Genomic DNA, 19865 nt, shown 5'->3' with positions numbered 1-19865 from the left:
TTACTCATGACTCCGGGTTTGATCCTTCCTACTTACAAACACTCGGGCAACGCCGGGTACCCCCGCTAGTTATTTTAATATAGAAGCGCCGCAAAAAAAAATGTAAAGAAGGGGGAGATAAGTCATCTGTCATACAAGTCAAAACAAATGGAGCATAAAATCATTAAACAAAAGCATTTTTTTTTTAATTTTGTAAAAGTGCATTTCAGGTGTGTAAATTATGAGACTTAAAAAGTTATTTTAATAGTTTTTATAGTATTTTCAATTATTTTTAATAATAATAATAATAATAATGAAGCTTTTATGGTTATATTTAAGTCTTTGGGTGTAATAATGTGTTAAAAAAAAAAAATAGCTTTTTAGGGTTTTATACATGTCTAATATAAAAAAAAATGGCCGCTAATGCTTGAAGTGATGTTACTGTTTGTACATCAATCTAATCTATATATATATATATATATATATATATATAAAAGCGAAAATTGTGTGTGTGTGTTTATGTCTGCCAAAGGCTTTTTTCGTCGGGCTTCTCGGTCAGCTCACTTCTTAAAACTTTTTATATGCTGTCTAAATCATAATATCTACGACTTAATAACGGGGGTTGCAGCTATCTTTAATTTGCCTGACTTTTACGCGCTATTTTTGTCTTCATTACGCTTTTCAGTATAAAAAAAGCGAATGATGGGACAGGGGAAACAGAAACTGGCTTGCAGTGCAAAACTAGGTCAAACATCACGCGATTTAACTTTCGCGCACCCGTCAATTTCACTTTATAAATGTTAACTTAAGACGCTTATCACTTCCTCTACCCTCGTGGCCGAGATGGTTAGGTCTTAGGTTTTTTTCCATTTCGTTTCCACCTTCGCGTCAAGGCTTCAGAGTTCAAGCCTACCTTCCTAATAAAACTTTTTTTTCTTTTACACCTCCAAACACCCGGGCAACGTTTTTTCTTTTCCTTTTTTTTTTCTTTTTTTTTTTTTTAAAACAGGGTTGTTTTAATCTAACCCCTACCCCAACACACACACCTCCAAACTCCCGGGCAATGCCGGGTACACCGGCTAGTAAATTAGAAATACTAAAAAGGAGCCTTTTTATGGTTTTATTTAAGTCTTAAGTTTATATACAGCATAATCACGTTTGACAATCCGGTTTCCATCAGATCACCAAAGTTAAGCAATGATAAGCCTGGCCAGTACTAGATGAGTGACCATTTAGAACGTCCAGGTGCTGTATGTGCTCTCCGCTTATCTCAGCATTGTTATCAGTCGTCCTGGACTTCTCCTTGCCACTGAACTCAAGCAGTGCCGAGTCAGGGGAGGTGTAGTTGGAGATTGCACAACCCGTGCCTCACAATTACGTGCGCAGCTGCCCCTACAGGGGGTATCCTTTGTCTTTCGAGATTGAATGGAGGCATCGATTTAAGTCTTTGGTCCAATGTGTTTTAATAAATAAATAAAAAAAATAAATAAATAATAGTTTTTTATGGTTTTATGCAAATCTAATAATTTAATAATACACTTTTGCCATTAATTGTCTTTAATATTAAAATATTTTTTTTAATGATATTAGAAAAATATTTAAATATTAAAAAAAACATTAAAATATTTTTTTTTAATATTAAAATATTTTTTTTTTAATATTTAAAATGTTTATTTTTGATTTGAAGAAAAAATAAAAAAAATTTTTGTTTACCTGCAAAAGCATTTTCAGACGGGAAATATCAACTTGAATGCAATCACACGCGGCCAAAGCAAGACGGACTTGATCTCCCATCAAGTAGGTACAGTTCACTTTCTCGTTGGACAAATGTACGCTATACAATTGCTGCAAATGACAAGAAATTATTTTAAAAAACAGAAAATCACAATTGAAAGCAAAGTGTAAAATATTTTCTTTTATTTCATTCAATTTTTCAGCAACAACAATTATAAGACATTGTACCCCCTCCCTATAAAAACAATTATAAGACATTGTACCCCCTCCCCTATAAAAACAATTATAAGACATTGTACCCCCACCCCTATAAAAACAATTATAAGACATTGTACCCCCTCCCCTATAAAAACAATTATAAGACATTGTACCCCCTCCCCTATAAAAACAATTATAAGACATTGTACCACCACCCCTATAAAAACAATTATAAGACATTGTACCCCCTCCCCTATAAAAACAATTATAAGACATTGTACCCCCTCCCTTATAAAAACAATTATAAGACATTGTACCCCCTCCCCTATAAAAACAATTATAAGACATTGTACCCCCACCCCTATAAAAACAATTATAAGACATTGTACCCCCTCCCCTATAAAAACAATTATAAGACATTGTACCCCCTCCCCTATAAAAACAATTATAAGACATTGTACCCCCACCCCTATAAAAACAATTATAAGACATTGTACCCCCTCCCCTATAAAAACAATTATAAGACATTGTACCCCACCCCTATAAAAACGGATTGCAGAATATGAAAAAATATATTCAAGTATTTTATTTATTTACTTTATTTCTAATTAACTGTTGGAAGAGATGCGTCCCCCATTCCACTCAGTCTTCATCAAGACATGCAACTAGGTTGGTTGGTTGGTTGTTTTTGTTTTACGGCATATCAACCCTTTTCAGGTTATTTAATGCTGAATCCAAAGATTTTGAAGAAAAATTTTTTCTAATAGAATATATTTGTTGTTTTCACGTCGGTTTCTATTTAACCCATAGTTGAGACCCTAACAGGTACTACCACTCTGGGTCAGAGTGGACCTGGGAGCAATGGTAATTAAAGGGTGGCTCCACACTCCCCAAAGCCCACAAGCTGGGGCCTCACCACTGGATATAGTTTAAGGTCATATCCAGGACCCCCATTGAGGGACTTTTACCCTCTGCAGGGGGGGGGAGCAGTCGGCGTATTCTAATGCCCCACCGACAGGGCCCATGCAACTAGGAGAAGGAAAACTGATGGGTACTTATACAGTTTAATCAAGACATTAAAAATTGAAAATATTTAAAAAAAAAAGTTATATTGTGCGTATCCATTATGGAATGAAGTTCTCCGAAAAAAAATTTCACTTAATTTGATCTTTTACAGCGAAAAAACAATTTGCTATGATACTGATCAAAAGGTACCCATGTTTCGATTTTTAGGAAAAAAAGCTATGATTTAACATGGGAGGGGGATGTTGGCGTTTTAGACCAAGTTATCTCCCCGTGGCATGTTCTAAAAATCCAAACATGGCTACCTTGAACGCGCTGTCATAAAAACATGTTCTTCCACTGTAAAAAAAAAAATTTTAAAATAAAAAAATATACAATATAACTTGTTTTTTTTTTTTATATTTTCATTTTTTAATGTCTTGATTCAACAGTATAAGTACTCTCTGATGTAAAACCTGAGATCTACTGTCTGCTGTTTTGTGGCAGCCATTGCACCAACTGAGATTAGTTCCAAAAAGATGGTTGGTTCTACACAAAGCCTTTACCACTATTGTTACATATATTTGCCGCGACTGGTCGTTCAGTGTGATTTTCAATCTATATAATTTCTAAATCGACTTTTGTCATGGTCTATGATATACATTTGGCAGCGAATAAAACAACACAGCTGGTTTGTAAAAATATTTTGTTTATTCCATACTGAAAGCAGTTTTTGATTTTGTATGACGATGTCAACATCAGTGAAGGTGCACGGTGGGGGTGTGGTGCAGATGTTTTGGAAGTGAAGAAAATGTGTCAGCTTGTCCTTGCTCTGTAACCAACTCTTTTTGCAACCTCTTTCTGTTGAGTCGATTTATATAAACATTCTTTCATCCTGGAATGTTTAATATTTCCCAATGTCTATTTTCTTGACCTTTTGACCAATATTCCTCTCACATATTTCTGGTGAAATTATGCATTCCAATAGACAATGGTGGAAAGCCTTGCATTCCTCAAATGGAATTAATTTGTGTGCGTGTGCAACTAATCGAATGCCTCTCTTCCTGGGGTCACCTGCCAAATATCCAAGACTAAACAAATTATCTGTGTGGATTTCCAAACAACTTAGTTGTTGTAGCGTATCTCATATGGCAAAATCAACGGGAGTATAATGTGACCTTCAGCAAATGAAAAAAAAAAAAAATTCTTTTCATGTGTTTAAAAATCTATCTACTATTATATATATATTATATATATGTGTGTATGAACTATTATGTATATATGTGTGTATACTATTATATATATGTGTATATGAACGAGTTTGTTCCCTGTGGACTCCTAGATGGCCGGGTCAATTTTTTAAAAATTTCACACAAATTTATTTTATGTGGCTAGTAGTGTTCTTAGATAGGTTTTGTATCGAAATGTCTCAGATCAACAATCGAAAAAAAAAATCAGAATAGATGATTTTTAACTAAAGTTAACGCCTTATACAGCCTAACATCACAAATCCATTTGAGAAGTTTTCTTACAACACAAGTAGAACGGCCCGGCATATAAAATCTAGTGATGGGATGATTCCAATATTTTTTCCCCCGATTCCGATAGAATCATTGATTCCAATTCTTTATAAATTTCTAAATGTTTAACAATAGAGTTGTTATTTATTCCCAATTATCATAAAAGCACGTGTTGAATATGCAGATATTTTCTCAAACGTAAAAACTCACTGGTGGGTTGGTTGGTTGGTTGTTTTTGTTTTACGGCATATTAACCCTTTTCGGGTTATTTAATGCCGAATCCAAAGAGTTTGAAGAAAAAATTTTTAATAGAATATATTTGTTGTTTTCAAGTCGGTTTCTATTTAACCCATAGTTGGAACCCTAACAGGTACTACCACTCCAGGTCAGAGTGGACCTGAGAGCAATGGTAATTAAAGGGTGGCTCCACACTCCCCAAAGCCCGCAAGCTGGGGCCTAACCACTGGATATAGTTTAAGGTCACACTGGTGGGAGATGATCTATAGGTTTTAGTTTTATTGAAAATTTAAAAATCAATAAATATTTATTATTTTATTATTACTACCAGCGATGGAAGATTTTGTTTAAAACAAAATCAAATAAAAAGGACAATTAAAAGAATTGTTTTTTTGGCATCCAAAAATAGGCACACATTTTTCCAATTCTGATACCCCAAAAGTTTTGATTTTTCTGATTAATCGTCCCAACAATAATAAAATCAACAGTAAGTTATTTGATATGACGGGTGCGTTCGAAATGTACATTTCTGTTTAGAGTACAATTGAATCATGATACTTGACTTTTGCATTTTAAACTTTAATTCAAGCTATTATATGTGAAAATAATTTTATATCAACAGTAGGTTCTCTACAGTGCAATGTAGATTACAAGGTATTCTGGACTAAGTGACTACAGGGAGACATGTAAAGCTTCCTCTTGGTGCACCATGGTAGGTCCCCGATTAGAGCAGGCAATCAACTGATTTGAAAATGGGTGATTTCACCGATTTCGATGACAATAAAAATATGGGAGTGTTAAACATTCGTTAATCATCATTCTATCCCAGGCAGTGCTGGCCTCTTCTGACAAAATCTCTTCCTACTATCCTTGAAAACCTCAATTGTCTGTCCAGTGAGTGCATGTAGATATGGCTGTGCTGTCAAAAAAAAAAAAAAAAAAAAAAAAAAAAGGGGGTCAGCATAAGTTTCTGGGTGGATTTGCTCTGTACTGGCCTTCTTGGGTCTAGGTTGGTTGGTTGTTTTTGTTTTACGGCATATCAACCCTTTTCGGATTATTTAATGCCGAATCCAGTTATTTTGAACAAAAATTTTTTAATAGAATATATTTGTTGTTTTCAAGTTGATTTCTATTTAACCCATAGTTGGGACCTTAACAGGTACTACCACTCCGGGTCAGAGTGGACCTGGGAGCAATGGTAATTAAAGGGTGGCTCCACACTCCCCAAAGCCCGCAAGCTGGGGCCTCACCACTGGATATAGTTTAAGGTCATATCCAGGACCTCTTGGGTCTAGGAGAGCCAATGTACTTCTACCGAGAACTGTCTCTTGGTCTCTGGGTCATAGCAGTAGATCAAGCTTTCATCACAGATCACAGCATCAAGAACTGCAGGATATGAATTGATCAGCTCAACCATCTCCCTGCCGTCATGGGAACATCTCTTTCTCTGATCAGAAGATCAGCACCCTTGGAACAAATTTTGAACAAATCTTCCGCATCTTCAGTTCTTCACGAATAATTGTGTGTACAGTTCCCACACTGACATCAAACTGCATTTATTGTCTCTATAGACATACTACTGTCCTTATGCATGCAATTCTTTATTTGGCCAATCAACTCTGGTGTTCAGACTTCCTTACTCCTCCCACACCACTTATCTCTCACAAACTTCCTGCCTTCCTTGAATCTCTTACGTCACTCAAAAACTGATGCTCGATTCATGCAAGATGGTCCAAAAGCAGTCTGAAGCATTCCATACGTTTCTGTGTCATTTTTACAAGTTTAAAACAGAATTTTATTGCATATTGTTCTTCTAACGTGTCCTCACATCCCGATTGCATTTTTTGAATTCACCAGCTGTGATAATCAGGCTTTAGTAGAGTGTATTCCAATTCCTGCTGTAGCTGTTCATTTGAACCTAACTAAAATCATAAAAATTAGTCATCTCAATAAGATGTATAGCAATAACATACTGAATTTTCAAGAGTCCATGGCAATTTTAAATGCCTGTACAAAAAAAAAGTTTGGAAACTTATTAAAAGCACCTTGTAACAATATTGCAGATGAAAAATATATAAACCGCAATGAAGGAGTAGTTTTAAAAGTAAAAATAAGCATTTTAAAAAACTTACTTGAAAGTAGCCCAAACTCTTCTCGAAATAATCAAGGGATACAGTTTCATCCAACTGAAGAAAAATAAAACGATATTAAAATGTGAATTGCAAACGTGATAAACATTGTTTTTAAATTCAACAAGCAATAAGAAAAATGGGGTAAATGTTGAAGTAAGTTCAAAGGCGAATGGAGGGGGAGATTAACAAAGTTAAAGGCCGAAGTAACAGAGTGTGAAGATATCACGGGATCTACCGACAGCAATGTTGATCAAAGATGTTGGGTAGAGATGACAAGAAAGTTAGACAAGGGCGATCAAAGAGAGAGAAAAAGGAGTTTGGTTTTACGACAAATCAACCACAGTGGATCAATCTGTGACATGTTTTTGGCTCTTCATCAGGTTTATTTATTCGAATCTTGAAATCTTTGCGTCAGAGAGTCACATGAGTTCGTTGCGCAATGGATAAAGTTCTTATAATGATAGAGGTAGGTAAAGATAGCAATTGGTATACTCAGGTACTGTACAGACATTGCTCAAGAAGAGGTTATAGTTGTGCTTCAAAATATTATGAATTCCGTCAGCTGCATTTTCAACATGTTGCTAGATTTCGTTCGAAATTGATTGTAGAAATTATTTTTTTTATATTTATTTGAATAAAACTTTTTGTATTTTTTTATTTTTAGGATCGATAGCTGAAAATCAATGAAATTTAACCGACATATTTAATATCCAGTTATTTCTAAAAGAATGGACAATCACTCTTTTAACTTACATAAATAATATTTAGTTATTTCTAAAAAGAATTAACAATCGACTGCATTCCTAGGATATCAATTATCCATTATCTTTTAACACTTGCCTACAGGGTTCGATTCTAGCCTTTTCCTAATATCATTTTCACTTATCTAGTATGCATTCTTACTTACATAAGGGGACAGCCCTTTTTATGCGATACTCCATCTTCATTAAGACATGCATCTAGGAGAAGGGAAACTCTATAGCGTAAAACCTGAGGTCTACCGTATGCTGTCTTGTGGCAATCATTGCACCGACTAAGATTAGCAGTATTACCAAAAAGTGTCTTCTATCATTATAAACAAATTGAGAAGAGGAAAATTATGTTGTCAACTTCTTTATTAACTCAGTGTTTTGAAAGGTAAAGGAGAACTTTAATCAAATATTCTAATATCTATGTATCTCATATAGAGATCAAGTATTAGCCCCATGTCTATGATTTGTCTGCCTATAAAGGCTGTGTAGCACTGAAGTCAAAGGACAGGATTACTTGTGGAGATGGTGCACGAGCCCATGAAATGGAAGGGAAACCTGTGATCTCCAATGCAACAAATGCCATGGAAATTCTGAATGATGCAGGTAAACTTTTTTTCTCTTTCTATCCTCTGGGACAAATGTTCGTTTGCATTTTCCTCAATAACTACACCTTTTATTTATTTATTTTTTTTTCAAATTTGCATAAACATTAGTCATGGTGAAAGTAAATTTTTCCTTCATGGAGGGTGACCCCCGCATGCTCGGTTTGTTTTGTGGTCCCTCCCCTTTTCCCTCCTTTTTTTCTCTTCCCTTCCCCACCTCCCCATTTTTTCCTCTGCTGTTTTTTTTTTTTTTTCTCAATTTATTCTAAATGATGCAGGTAAACTTTTTTTTTTCTCTATCTCCGTCTCTCTATCTACCTCTTTCTCCCCTGGGACAAATGTTCGTTTGCATTTTCCTCAATAACTACACCTTGGATTTTTTTTTTTTTTTCACAAACATTAGTCATGGTGAAAGTAAATTTTTGCCTTCATGGAGGGTGACCCCCCCCCCCCCCGCATGCTCATTTTTTTTTCCCCTCACCCCCTTTTCCCTCCTTTTTTTTTTCTCTTCCCTTCCCCATCTCCCCATTTTTCCTCTGCTGTTTTTTCCCCTCACCCCCTTTTCCCTCCTTTTTTTTTCTCTCCCCTTCCCCACCTCCCCATTTTTCCTCTGCTGTTTTTTCCCCTCACCTCCTTTTTTTTGTCTCTTCCCTTCCCCACCTCCCCATTTTCCTCTGCTGTTCCCCCCCCTCACCCCCTTTTTCCTCCTTTTTTTTGTCTCTTCCCTTCCCCCCTTCCCATTTTTCCTCTGCTGTTTTTTAATATTAATTTCCCATCTCACTGATGACTGCTGTCTCTGACAATGCTATCGCCATGAAGGCAGCAAACCATGAAAGAAAGTAATGAAGCTATGACTTTATTTAATTTTAGCACACTAGCTTGTTCTGTTGTATCTTTCCATGCACGTACAGGAAGTGGGGAGGGTATGGCCTGACTGGTGTGAATCCTTTGTCCAACTACAACTGTTGCCAATAATTATGCAACCACATCCAAAGCAAAATTATCTTACATAATCTTTTTTTTTTTTAGTCAGTATAATATGCTGATTTATTTTGCCAGTTTTTTTTTTTGTTTTTTTTGGGGTTTTTTTTGCATCATTTAGAATTTCCATGAGCCTAGCATTTGTTGCATTGGAGATCACAGATTTCCCTTCCATGTCATGATAGACTTGTTTGTCAACCATTTAATATTTGTCACCCGATGGCCGCAAGCACCAAAAATCACTGTCAATAATATCAGCCAACACAATTTCACCACTTTCCACAGCAACACTGGGAGTATTATTAATCAAAGTCTGAGGGAAGATGGTGGAACTCAAGGATATAAAGGTCAAAAGGATTGTCAGTTGGACGATGATCGCTGTTACAATAGATTGAAAATAGTGAGTGAAATAGGCAGAAGATTACTTAAGAGATCCAAGAGGACGATTGAACAAGTATTTGTTTATGTTAGACTTGAAGACAACCGCGTTGTAGTCAACTGGGAAGCAGCCTTACAGTATCTTGACAGGATTGTTTAAAGATTTCATTTTTAAAAACAATGAAACTGAGACGTCAATGACTCACCTGGTCCTTCCTCAGCATGTCGATAAAATAATCCAAAGCTTTTTCATGGATTGCCATTTCTGGGACGAGCGTGCTAATTTTTAAAAGTAATTCCACACTACAGGATTTTAAAGCACTAAAAGAGAAAAACATGACACGGAATCAATGAGTGAAAACCAAATATTATAGAAATGTTTGTGGTACACAATCCGAGAAAAAGTTTTAAAAAAATACTAATAATGAAGAGATTATTTATATACAGTAGAACACCGGGATATGGCATTAAAAATTAGTAAGAAAATACAGTACAGTATATAATACACTATATATAATAAAATACAGTACAGTATATATAATAAAATACAGTACAGTATATAACACTAATGTATATAATCAAATAATATTATAAATAACAATGTAAAGCGGGCAAATACCGTAACCAGGGGCCAGAAAAACATTGTATTGCCCATCGTAACCTGAAAAAAAAACGTATCCTAGGGCCACCGTATCCTGGGGTTCTACTGTGTGTGTATATTAAAATATGTTTTCTAATATTGTATTAAAATATAGATATTAAAAACACTAAATCCTTTAAGCTTTAGTGATAGTGTAATCTGAATAAAAGTTGAACAATACTAATAAATTAGGGACGATTCCAATTTTTTCCCCCCGATTATAATACAATTACAGATTCTGTACTAAATTGCCAATTCCGATTCTTTATAAATCTCTAAATATTTAACTTTGAAATGGTTAGTTTGTTCCAATTACCGTAAAAACACATAAATTTGCGTATATTTTCTCAAACGGAAAAACACTAGCCAGCTATTAGTTTTACTGGAAGTTTAAAAATCAATAAACATTTATTATTACTACTAGTAGTGGAAGATTTTTCTTAAACCAAAATCAAATAAAGATAATTAAAGGAAAAGATTTTGGCATTGGAAAACAGGCACAATTTTTTCCAATTCCAATACCCCAAAAAGTTCTGCTTTTTCTGATTCCAGATTCCAATTAATCACCCCAACACTAATATATCATTAAAATAAGTTTTGCAATTTTGTATTCAAATATAGATATTAAAAACACTAAGTCCTTTATGATAGCCTGACAGGGCAATACTAGAATATATATATATATATATATTTCTGTGGAAATATATTTTCTTATAATATATACCAATCCTTATTTAAAAAGCTCAATGTAATTACAGAGCAATATAGTGAATAAATGACAAAAGATTACATTCCAAAGTTCATGATGTTGACCATCTTATTTATTTCTTTAATTCAGTTTACTTTTACCATTCTTGACAGTATCTGTTTCGTAGCGCAAAATCAATCACTTAGTTATTATATTAATCAGTGAATCTATTTTGCCCTTAACTCATCAGAAGAAATAGCAACAATCAATCCATCAAAAGGAAATGAAGTGCGTTTTGACATGATTAAAATCCGAAAATTGGAAGAGAAACTGCAAATACCTTAGATGTTTCCATTACGCCATTTTGAATTTTAGAAATAAAGTCACTAAACCCAACTATTCATATTAACATGTTCCATTATTTTATGAATCTTCTACCAAAATGTTCTATTCAATAATTAGTAAATTTATTAATTCTAATTGATGTATGCATACTTATGAAAATAACATCAATAATTATAAACTATTATACATGTTTGTATATACGAAACTAAACTAAAAAAAAAAAAAAGAAAAACAGTTTACCATTTACGGTTATATCAAATTAATTTGAATGGAAACCATGCATAATTCAGTTCACTTAACTATTATAATCAAGTTTATTACTATTATTATTATAATTCTTAGTATTAGTTAATTCTAAACCTATAATTACGTTGAGATTAAAAATAATGCTGAATACTCAATTGTTTACCTTAAGCATAAAAAGTTACACTTAATTTAACATCATGAACTTTGGAGTATAGTCTTTTGTCATTTATTCACTAATATATCTATCTATATATATATATATATGATATAGATGTTATTTGTTTTTGCCATACGCTTTGAATGAATTCAATTAATTACGAAGGTGCATTTTTACCTAAATAATTTTCCCTTTGACCATCTTGGTACCCCCACATGAGGAGTAGCATACATATTGTTTTTAAAATATAATTATCAACTGACATGTGTTTCGTCGTCTACGACTCATCAGAGTGGCTGAATTTAGCGAGATTCGAAATCGGGACCCTGCGGTAATTAGCCTAGACCCTTTATCCTCACGTTCATCCCGCTTGACTGTCTGGATGTATCACGATTAATTTAGACGTTATTTGTTTTTGTGGTACATTTTGAACGAATTCAATTATTTACGAAAGTGCATTTTTACCTAAATGCGAGTTGGGAATAATTTTCCCTTTAACCAACTTGGTACCCCCACATAAATATTGTTTTTAAAATATATATATATATATATATATATACTAGTATGGGTACCCAGCGTTGCCCGGTCAACATGAAGGTGCGTTTTGAACACACCTGCTATACTAAGGATATTAATTATTTTCATTGTGGGCAACGTAGATACCTCCACAACAATTTCAAAAATAAAAGAACAGATAAAAACATGTAAATATAATCACTCAAAAAAAAAAAAAAAAAAAAAGTATGTGATACTCCCTCCACCAGATATTTCGTCAAAACATGCAAAAAGTAAAACCGAACATTATCAAATTTAAATTACCTTTCAAATTGCCTCAACACTCTAACAAAGATTTGCAGCAACATAATCAAGTGATGCGCGTATGCAACCTGTGCACCACGGTGCGTCTTGAACACATCATCTCGATTTATGACATCCGTCACATCAAACTAAAGACAAAAAAGAAAATGCTTATTAAATCTCAAAAACAACAAATCACATTTATGGAAAAACTCGCTAAATAGGGGAAGAGGAAGTCAAAAACTAAATAGAGTTAAATTTATAATTTACCAACAAATATGGGAAGGTTTGTTTTTGTTTGTTTCACAGCATATCAAACATCAATAAGTTATTGGATTCCAAATCAAAATGTCAGATAAGATCCTATAGGTGGGATTAGTGTGTGTGTACATGTATGTGTGTTTGGAGGTACAGAATTTATAAATGCATTTGAAAATAATGCTCTTTTTTTCGTTGATGACTAAAAGGGTTCTTGAAAGATTTCCGGTTATTTTCAAATGCATATATATATATATATATATATATATATATATATTGAGCTTCAGGATTAGTATATAAATAAAGTGAAATATAATTGTAAAAATCATATATATATATAAATATATAAATAAAATTTTTGTGGAAATATAATTTTTACATTACATATTTGTGATTGATTTTGAAAAATAAATGCATATATGAAGATATAGGATGCTGCAAGGAAGAGAAAAGGGCATCCCCCACTAGGCCATGAAGTCTATTTTGAACTCTGTCAAGGCAGGATAAGGTCTTTCTAGCAGCTCCTGCCGAGATGTGGCAACAGTACTCCATCCTTGGACATACATGGCTCTTATACAGGCAGATAATTGCATCAGTAGTGAGATATCTACTGGCGCGATAAAAGAAAATGTGAACCTAACCACAACAAACTAATTTGAATCAGATAAGAAAAAAAAAATCAAGTCTAAACGAACCTTATCCTTCACATGTGAAACGAGCAGCTCAGCTTTGCTTATGGTTCGTGGTACAAGTAGTACGGCAAGGATAGCATCACTGTCGCCTAAAAAATAGAAAACGAAATTTAAGAAAAAAAAAAAAGTATTGATAAAAGTTTTGACAAAAGACTTAAATAAAAGAAACTCAGTTTTATAACAGCATTTTCTTTCCATTGTAAAAGAATAGATTTGTAATGTACAAGTAAAGGATTACAAAGGATTATATATTAGACAACTTAACACGATTTAATTAGAAGCTAAAACCCATCACTATTAATTTGACTGTTTTTTTGCATGGTAGTTCCAACCAATCTTCTTGTTCCATTACCATGACGGTTTCTCTTTTTTGAAAGACCCATCAGTTTTTTTTTAAACACCTTTTTTCTTTTTGACAAAGGTATGTTATCCTGAAATATCAAAGACGGTCCAAAACAGTAAGTCGCCATTTACTGATTTTATATGTGATGTTAGATGCAATATTGAAAGATAAATAGATGTCCGGTATTTCACAGTTCTACAAGAATTCCACCTGTGTCTATTTTTGTTCATTTTCCACACCACTTCTCACACCGGTAACCCACACTTACATTTTATTTACCAGCAATGCTTCAAGCAAACTACCTTTCCCTTTTATACACACACACACACACACTGGGTGATTGCATCCCAATGACCAAAGAAAAGAATCAGTCCACAATCATTTTTTGGGAGGACATATATACAAGGCAGGATTTTTCATACTTTTTTTTTTAATGTTTTGCATTTTTTTTTTTTTATTAACTTTTTTGTTTAACGTTTTTCTCATACACTAGAAACCTGGGATACGGTGGCTCCAGGATATGTTTTTTTCTCAGGTTACGATGTGGAATATGTTTTTCCGGCTCCTGGTTACGGTATTTGCTCTGCCTCACGGTGTTATTTATATTATTTGATTATGTACATGTTTATTATATATTGTACTGTATTTTGTTAATTTTTAATATGTACTGCATAAAATTTTGCTTAGGCCCCGCCATACAGTGATTCCACCTTACGATCCCAACTCTGGAACAGATTAATGTCGTATCCCAGGGTTCTACTGTAATAAAGTATTTTTTCCAAATAGGATTTTAAAAGTTAATTTTAATTGTATTGTTTGATTATTAAATTAGTAATTTAACAAAATTATTATGAAACTATAACTAGTTTGTTGTTTTAATGTAGGTTGATAAGATTATCTATCTATATATATAAAAGGCAAAATGTGTGTGACCATTTCGTGTATGTCTTCAAAAGGCTTTTCTCGCACATGCTCCCGGGGTCGTTACTATCGCTTAAAAATGTGTATATAGGTCCTATATAATAATATCTAGGAATTAGGAAAGCGCGTAGCGTATAGATTTATTTACGTCGATTTTTACAAAATTATTGCTATTTTGGCTTCTCGCGTGTTGATTGGGCTTTTTAGTATAAATAAAGTGAAACTAAACTCAAACGACGTCTTCGGCATTGCGCCGGGAAAAACGTCCAGAAGCAATCAGCTTTGATCAGTTGCTATTTAATCTGAACAATTGGGAGCGGCTTTCCCCCTCCCCAACATCTGTTGGGGGAAGAAACAGTTAAATTTGGGTAAACAAACCCAAACACTGCGTGACTTCTATTTGACCTTCTTAATTAGGTCAAATGGAAGCAGCAGAGTTAACTTTTATTGTGCACACCTGTTTTTATAGTTAAATAACCTGTTTAATGTTGTCTGTCGCCATGGCTCAATGGTTAACTTAGCATGGTTTTTTTTCACACATTAATTTCCAACTCAAGGGTACGGGTTCGATCCTCATACTCACCTACCAAAACATTTTTTTTTATTATTTATCGCCGGGTACCCCCCCCCCCCCCCGCTAGTATATATATAAAAGCGAAAATGCATGTTCGCTTTTTGTGTATGTCCAAGAAAGGCTTTTTCAGAGAAGCGGTCAGTCGGTTTACAACTTTTTAAAACTTTTTATATCACATGTAAATCGTAATATCTCACAGTTAACGGAGCTTGTCTATCTATTTAATTTGCTCGACTTCAGGAAGATAAATATTCAACAGGTTTCGCTCGCCGCATAGAGGTTAGACCTTTTCCTATAATGTTTCCCCCCTACCCCCAACGTCTTGGGGGGGTAAAAAAAAAAAAAAAGCATTCCCGCACTAAATGAAATGCTACCCCGCAGTCAAAAGTTGACCTCATTATGTCATTAAAACGTGCACCTGCTAATTTAAGTAATTAAATAAATTCAAACGTCTTTCCGTTAGCATCTCGTGGTGGCGCAATGGTTAAAACCGTCACACTCTTTTTTTCACACTTTAATTTACAACTTTGCCTCAACGGTTCGGGTTCGATCCTCATCCTTACCTACCAAAACATTTTTTTTTTTTTATTTTAACCCCCACGGAGTTTTGATTTACCCAAAACCACACACACCTCCAAACACCCGGGCAATACCGGGTACCCCTTGCTAGTCTATAATATAAATCTCACCTGTCTGTTTAAATGCATGTAAAAAAAAAAATAAAAAATGTGTGTTCGCATGTATGCATGTTCGTATGTATGCATGTATGCAAGACCTTCCAAAGGGCAAATGAACCCTTTTTCGGGGTCAACGGCCAACTAGCACCGTGTATGTATGTGTGTGTTGGGATGGAGAGGGCTCCCGTAAGCCGTGGTGATGGCAACCTTTTTAGGAGAAACAAATCTCCGATTTAAAAAAAAAACATGAAGCGAGAGCCCAATACCCGCATTAAGTTGGTCTGCAGTTTAACTTGTTGCTGGTTATCTTGCTCTTGCTTGTTGCTGGATCTCAACATTTTGAACCGAGAGAGAGACTTAGCAGTCATACAAAGCTAAGACTCTGTAACATCTATGTATAGATACTCCCTCAGGCATTTGTCTATAAAAATGGTCCTGTGGCGATGGAAAAGTTGTGACGCGTGGAGGCTTGAAATGCTGGAAACATGTAATAATTGATCTCAATGACCGTCTTCAGTGTCATGCCTGCTTGAGTGTGTGAATTCACCGGTAGGACTAAAAAAAAAGTAATTTTTGGGCTCATGGACTTTAAGTGTCTGAGGGAGTGGAACTCGTCTGACAAGACGTTGCAATCATCATGCACATATGCATGTATGCATGTTTGTACATATGTATGCATGTCTGTATGTCTGTCTAAAACTTTTGACAGAGGTGACGGATTTTCACGAGATCGGTATCGTTTTGAAGCTCGACTCTTTGGACGACAAATATCGAAAAATTAACTAAAAACATTAATTCTTCTACCCTCGACTAGGTACTTTTCTACAAGGAGGAGACTTTTTTTCATCAATATTTTTGAAAGTCATCCCCTTTTTTCGATTGACTAACCTTAATTTAAACCTTTGCCACTTCTGGTTTGGCAATGGACGCAACGACAAAGATGTCGCTTTTTTTTTTTTTTACATTCTTTTCTTCCTTCGCGTACAGGTTCCTGCCTGCTATTTTTTTTTTTTTTCAATACAAACCTCCAAACACCCGAGCAACGCTGAGCACCCAGGCTAGTTGAACATAAATAGTTTCCAAACTTTTGATATTTTGATTTTGAGGATTGTGAACGCTTCCAATGGAAGCTACTCCTAAAAAAAAAAAAAGGGGGGGGGGGTCTTTAATTATAATTAATAAAGAAAAGATAGAAGATTGATCTTAGCAAATCTTGAATTGAAAGCCATGTTTAATTTCAGAAGAGTTTCCGATACTATACTACAAGTCCTGAGTCGAGAAGAGTTTCCGATACTATACAAGTCCTGAGTATGAAGAATTTTCAGTGGGTCCCTATTCTGTACAGGTTCTGGACTTTATAATTTTGCAAGCAAAGAGCAAAATATCCTCCTTGCATTGACACAAAAAAATCATGTGCTGGAATGCTAAAAGATTCAATTTTTATGGAGCAATTCTGGTTTCTGATTGGTTGATAACAGAACGTGAATTAATTTGATTTGTCAATTCCTATCAGCATCGTTTATAAATAGAACCATCCAACTTTCAGGGAGCATACCCCCATTATCAATCAAAAATATTGCGACAGCAAATTAATATGAACTTACCCGTTTTCAAGAACGTGTCTGGCATAAATGTCTGCAGTAACGCAACATGAGAATTGGCTTGGATTACGTCCAGTTTACGCAGTTCCATATCGATAGTCTGAAAAATAAATAAAATAGAAACTTAAAATCGATATCAGTTTCAAAGTGATTTTTGGAGATAAGGATTGATAATTAGTATTTGGATTACCACAGCAAAAATAACAAAGATGAGAGCAATATGAACTTTGTGGAACTTTTCCTACTGACTGTTTTCCTCCTACTTAAAGCCTTGGTCTTTTCAAAACAAAGGTCAATAGGTGTCTTTCCTCTGTGATATTCATCTTTCGTCCTTATTAGATCTTTACATCAATTCGCAAACTCAGCATCAAACACTGTTAAGAAGCATTTACTTTTTTACAGTATTATCTCAAGTTATTTGCTTTCTAAGCATGGAAGCTCGTTTTTAACAGATGATTATTTTTTTTCCAAGATTGCAAGCCATTTTTCTGGGTGGTCAAATCCAGAGGCAGATATTTTTCCCCATCAAAGGTCTGTCGTTTTCATGTGCATTGCATACACATTTAACATGTTTACCTAACTAAGGGACGATTTAACACTCCCCAAAATTCCCAAATTAGAACTTCGTCACCATAAGTAATTCGGGATCGTCTCCAAATGTAATCATGGATCGTCTGCAGATTTAATCTTGGACCACCTGCAGATTTAATTTTGGACCACCTGCAGATGTAATCTTGGATCATCTGCAGATGTAATCTTGGATCATCTGCAGATGTAATCTTGGATAATCACCAAACCCAGATTAGAACCAGTAAGGTAGATAGAAAAAAATAAAAAGATAAAAGGACTGGAAAGGATAGATTTTAAGGTTGTGAGAGTGAAAATGGTGTGAATATGAATGGAAAAAGAAAAAAAAAAATGGATCCCAACCTTTGCATAAGCTTTGCTCTCAGCAAATTTGGTTTTGAAGTCAAACACTTCCAACGTTGGCGTCTCTTGTTTCTGTTCAGCTTCTGCCTGTTTACTGCGAAGCTCTTTGTTGTCTTCCTGTAATTAGAAAAATTTCCAACATGTTATAGAAATAAAAACAAGTGAAGCAGGAGTTATCTCTTCCTACGATCACTACTCCTTTAATAATGTGAACGACTATTAATCACAATTTCCATAAGATTTAGTAGGAAAAAATAAACTTAGGTGCATAATCTATATAAGAAAAGTGAACATGCATATGTCCAACTTGCTCCAATAATGATGTATCAAAATTTTAATTTTCAAAGCAATAACTGAGACATGACTCCCAAATGCTTCTGATTTATAATGGCTTCAGTGTAATGACCGTGCCATGATCAGCTGGATGTGTGGCAGCAAACTACAGGAAAGAATCCCTTCAGCTGTGATCAATCAGAAGTATCAGGTATTGGTGGGATTTGGGATGACTTGTGTTCAGCATCTCAGATGGTTTGGTCATATACAGCGTGCCATCTCCTGCATCAATTCAATAACACGTATGGATATCCGAGGCATGAGAATGTGTAAAGGTAGGCTTAGCTTGTAAATGTACAAAGTGATTTCACTGTTTTTAACATGATTGGTATAAACCGTTTAAAACGGCTTCAAATTTTTTAAAGCTAAATTTTTTTTTTTCCTTATTATTAACTAAATATTAAAATGACTGACTTGTTTACCAAAAAAAACAGAAATGCATTCTGGTCAATTCAATTTCATAATTTTTTTTTTTTTAAATTGAATTTAGAAATCTGTTTTTTTATTCTATTGCAATTTTGCTTTCAATAAATATTAAAAATCGATTAATGGTAAATTTTTTTTTTAAACAATGTGCAAGTCACGTAAAGGGGAGAATACATGCACACACAAGAACTAACAACATAATTTCAATAAGAAAATTTTTTTAAAAAATCGGAAATTACTTACTTGAAGTTGGCTAACCAAATCTCTAAATTTAGCGATCGTTTTATCATAGTCAGCCATACTTTCCCAGGCTGCTTCAAGTTTACGCTTCGTCTGTAAAAAAAAAAAAAAAAAATTTTTTTTTAATTCGTAAAAAGTAATAGACCATAACATGAGACAAAATCTTTTGGAAGAAATTTGCAAATTTGAATAATTTTGACAAAGTGCCTAAAATCATGTTTAAAATGCAAATATTTTATTTAAAAAAAAACATTAGATTTCTTTTCCTTTCCTTTCTTTAATGATATCACATTTAAGCATATTTTATGATTGTGGTGATATTACGTATTTTTGGTGAAGTCGAATAACCTTATTTGTAAATTTCTCACAATCCATAACTAAGGAAAAAAGTATTAGAATTTTTATTCCCAGAAAAATAAGCTAAAATAATATTGTAAGGTGTTATTGAAAAATAAATGACGGAAACATATTCCTGCAGCGA

General features: G+C 34.2%; 1 protein-coding gene across 13 annotated transcripts in view; it reads right to left on the bottom strand.

Annotated features, from left to right (window-relative positions):
- The window catches only part of LOC145267087 (dynactin subunit 1-like), a 234592-nt gene that overhangs the window by 91983 nt on the left and 122744 nt on the right, over positions 1-19865 (bottom strand). For all 13 annotated transcript variants that reach the window (XM_080123079.1, XM_080123080.1, XM_080123076.1 and 10 more), the window contains 8 exons: positions 19388-19477; positions 18386-18502; positions 17459-17555; positions 13343-13428; positions 12411-12538; positions 9722-9836; positions 6803-6856; positions 1693-1824 (listed from right to left, as the gene is read on the bottom strand). In XM_080123079.1, the coding sequence (XP_079979205.1) occupies positions 1693-1824; positions 6803-6856; positions 9722-9836; positions 12411-12538; positions 13343-13428; positions 17459-17555; positions 18386-18502; positions 19388-19477 (819 nt within the window). The remainder of the gene's footprint in view (positions 1-1692; positions 1825-6802; positions 6857-9721; positions 9837-12410; positions 12539-13342; positions 13429-17458; positions 17556-18385; positions 18503-19387; positions 19478-19865) is intronic.

This window comes from Euprymna scolopes, chromosome 42 (genome assembly GCF_053919585.1).
Source record: "Euprymna scolopes isolate OS-2025 chromosome 42, ASM5391958v1, whole genome shotgun sequence".
NCBI lineage: Eukaryota > Metazoa > Mollusca > Cephalopoda > Sepiida > Sepiolidae > Euprymna > Euprymna scolopes.
Note: the sequence above shows the minus strand (reverse complement) of the source record. Positions and strands in the feature narration are given on the sequence as shown.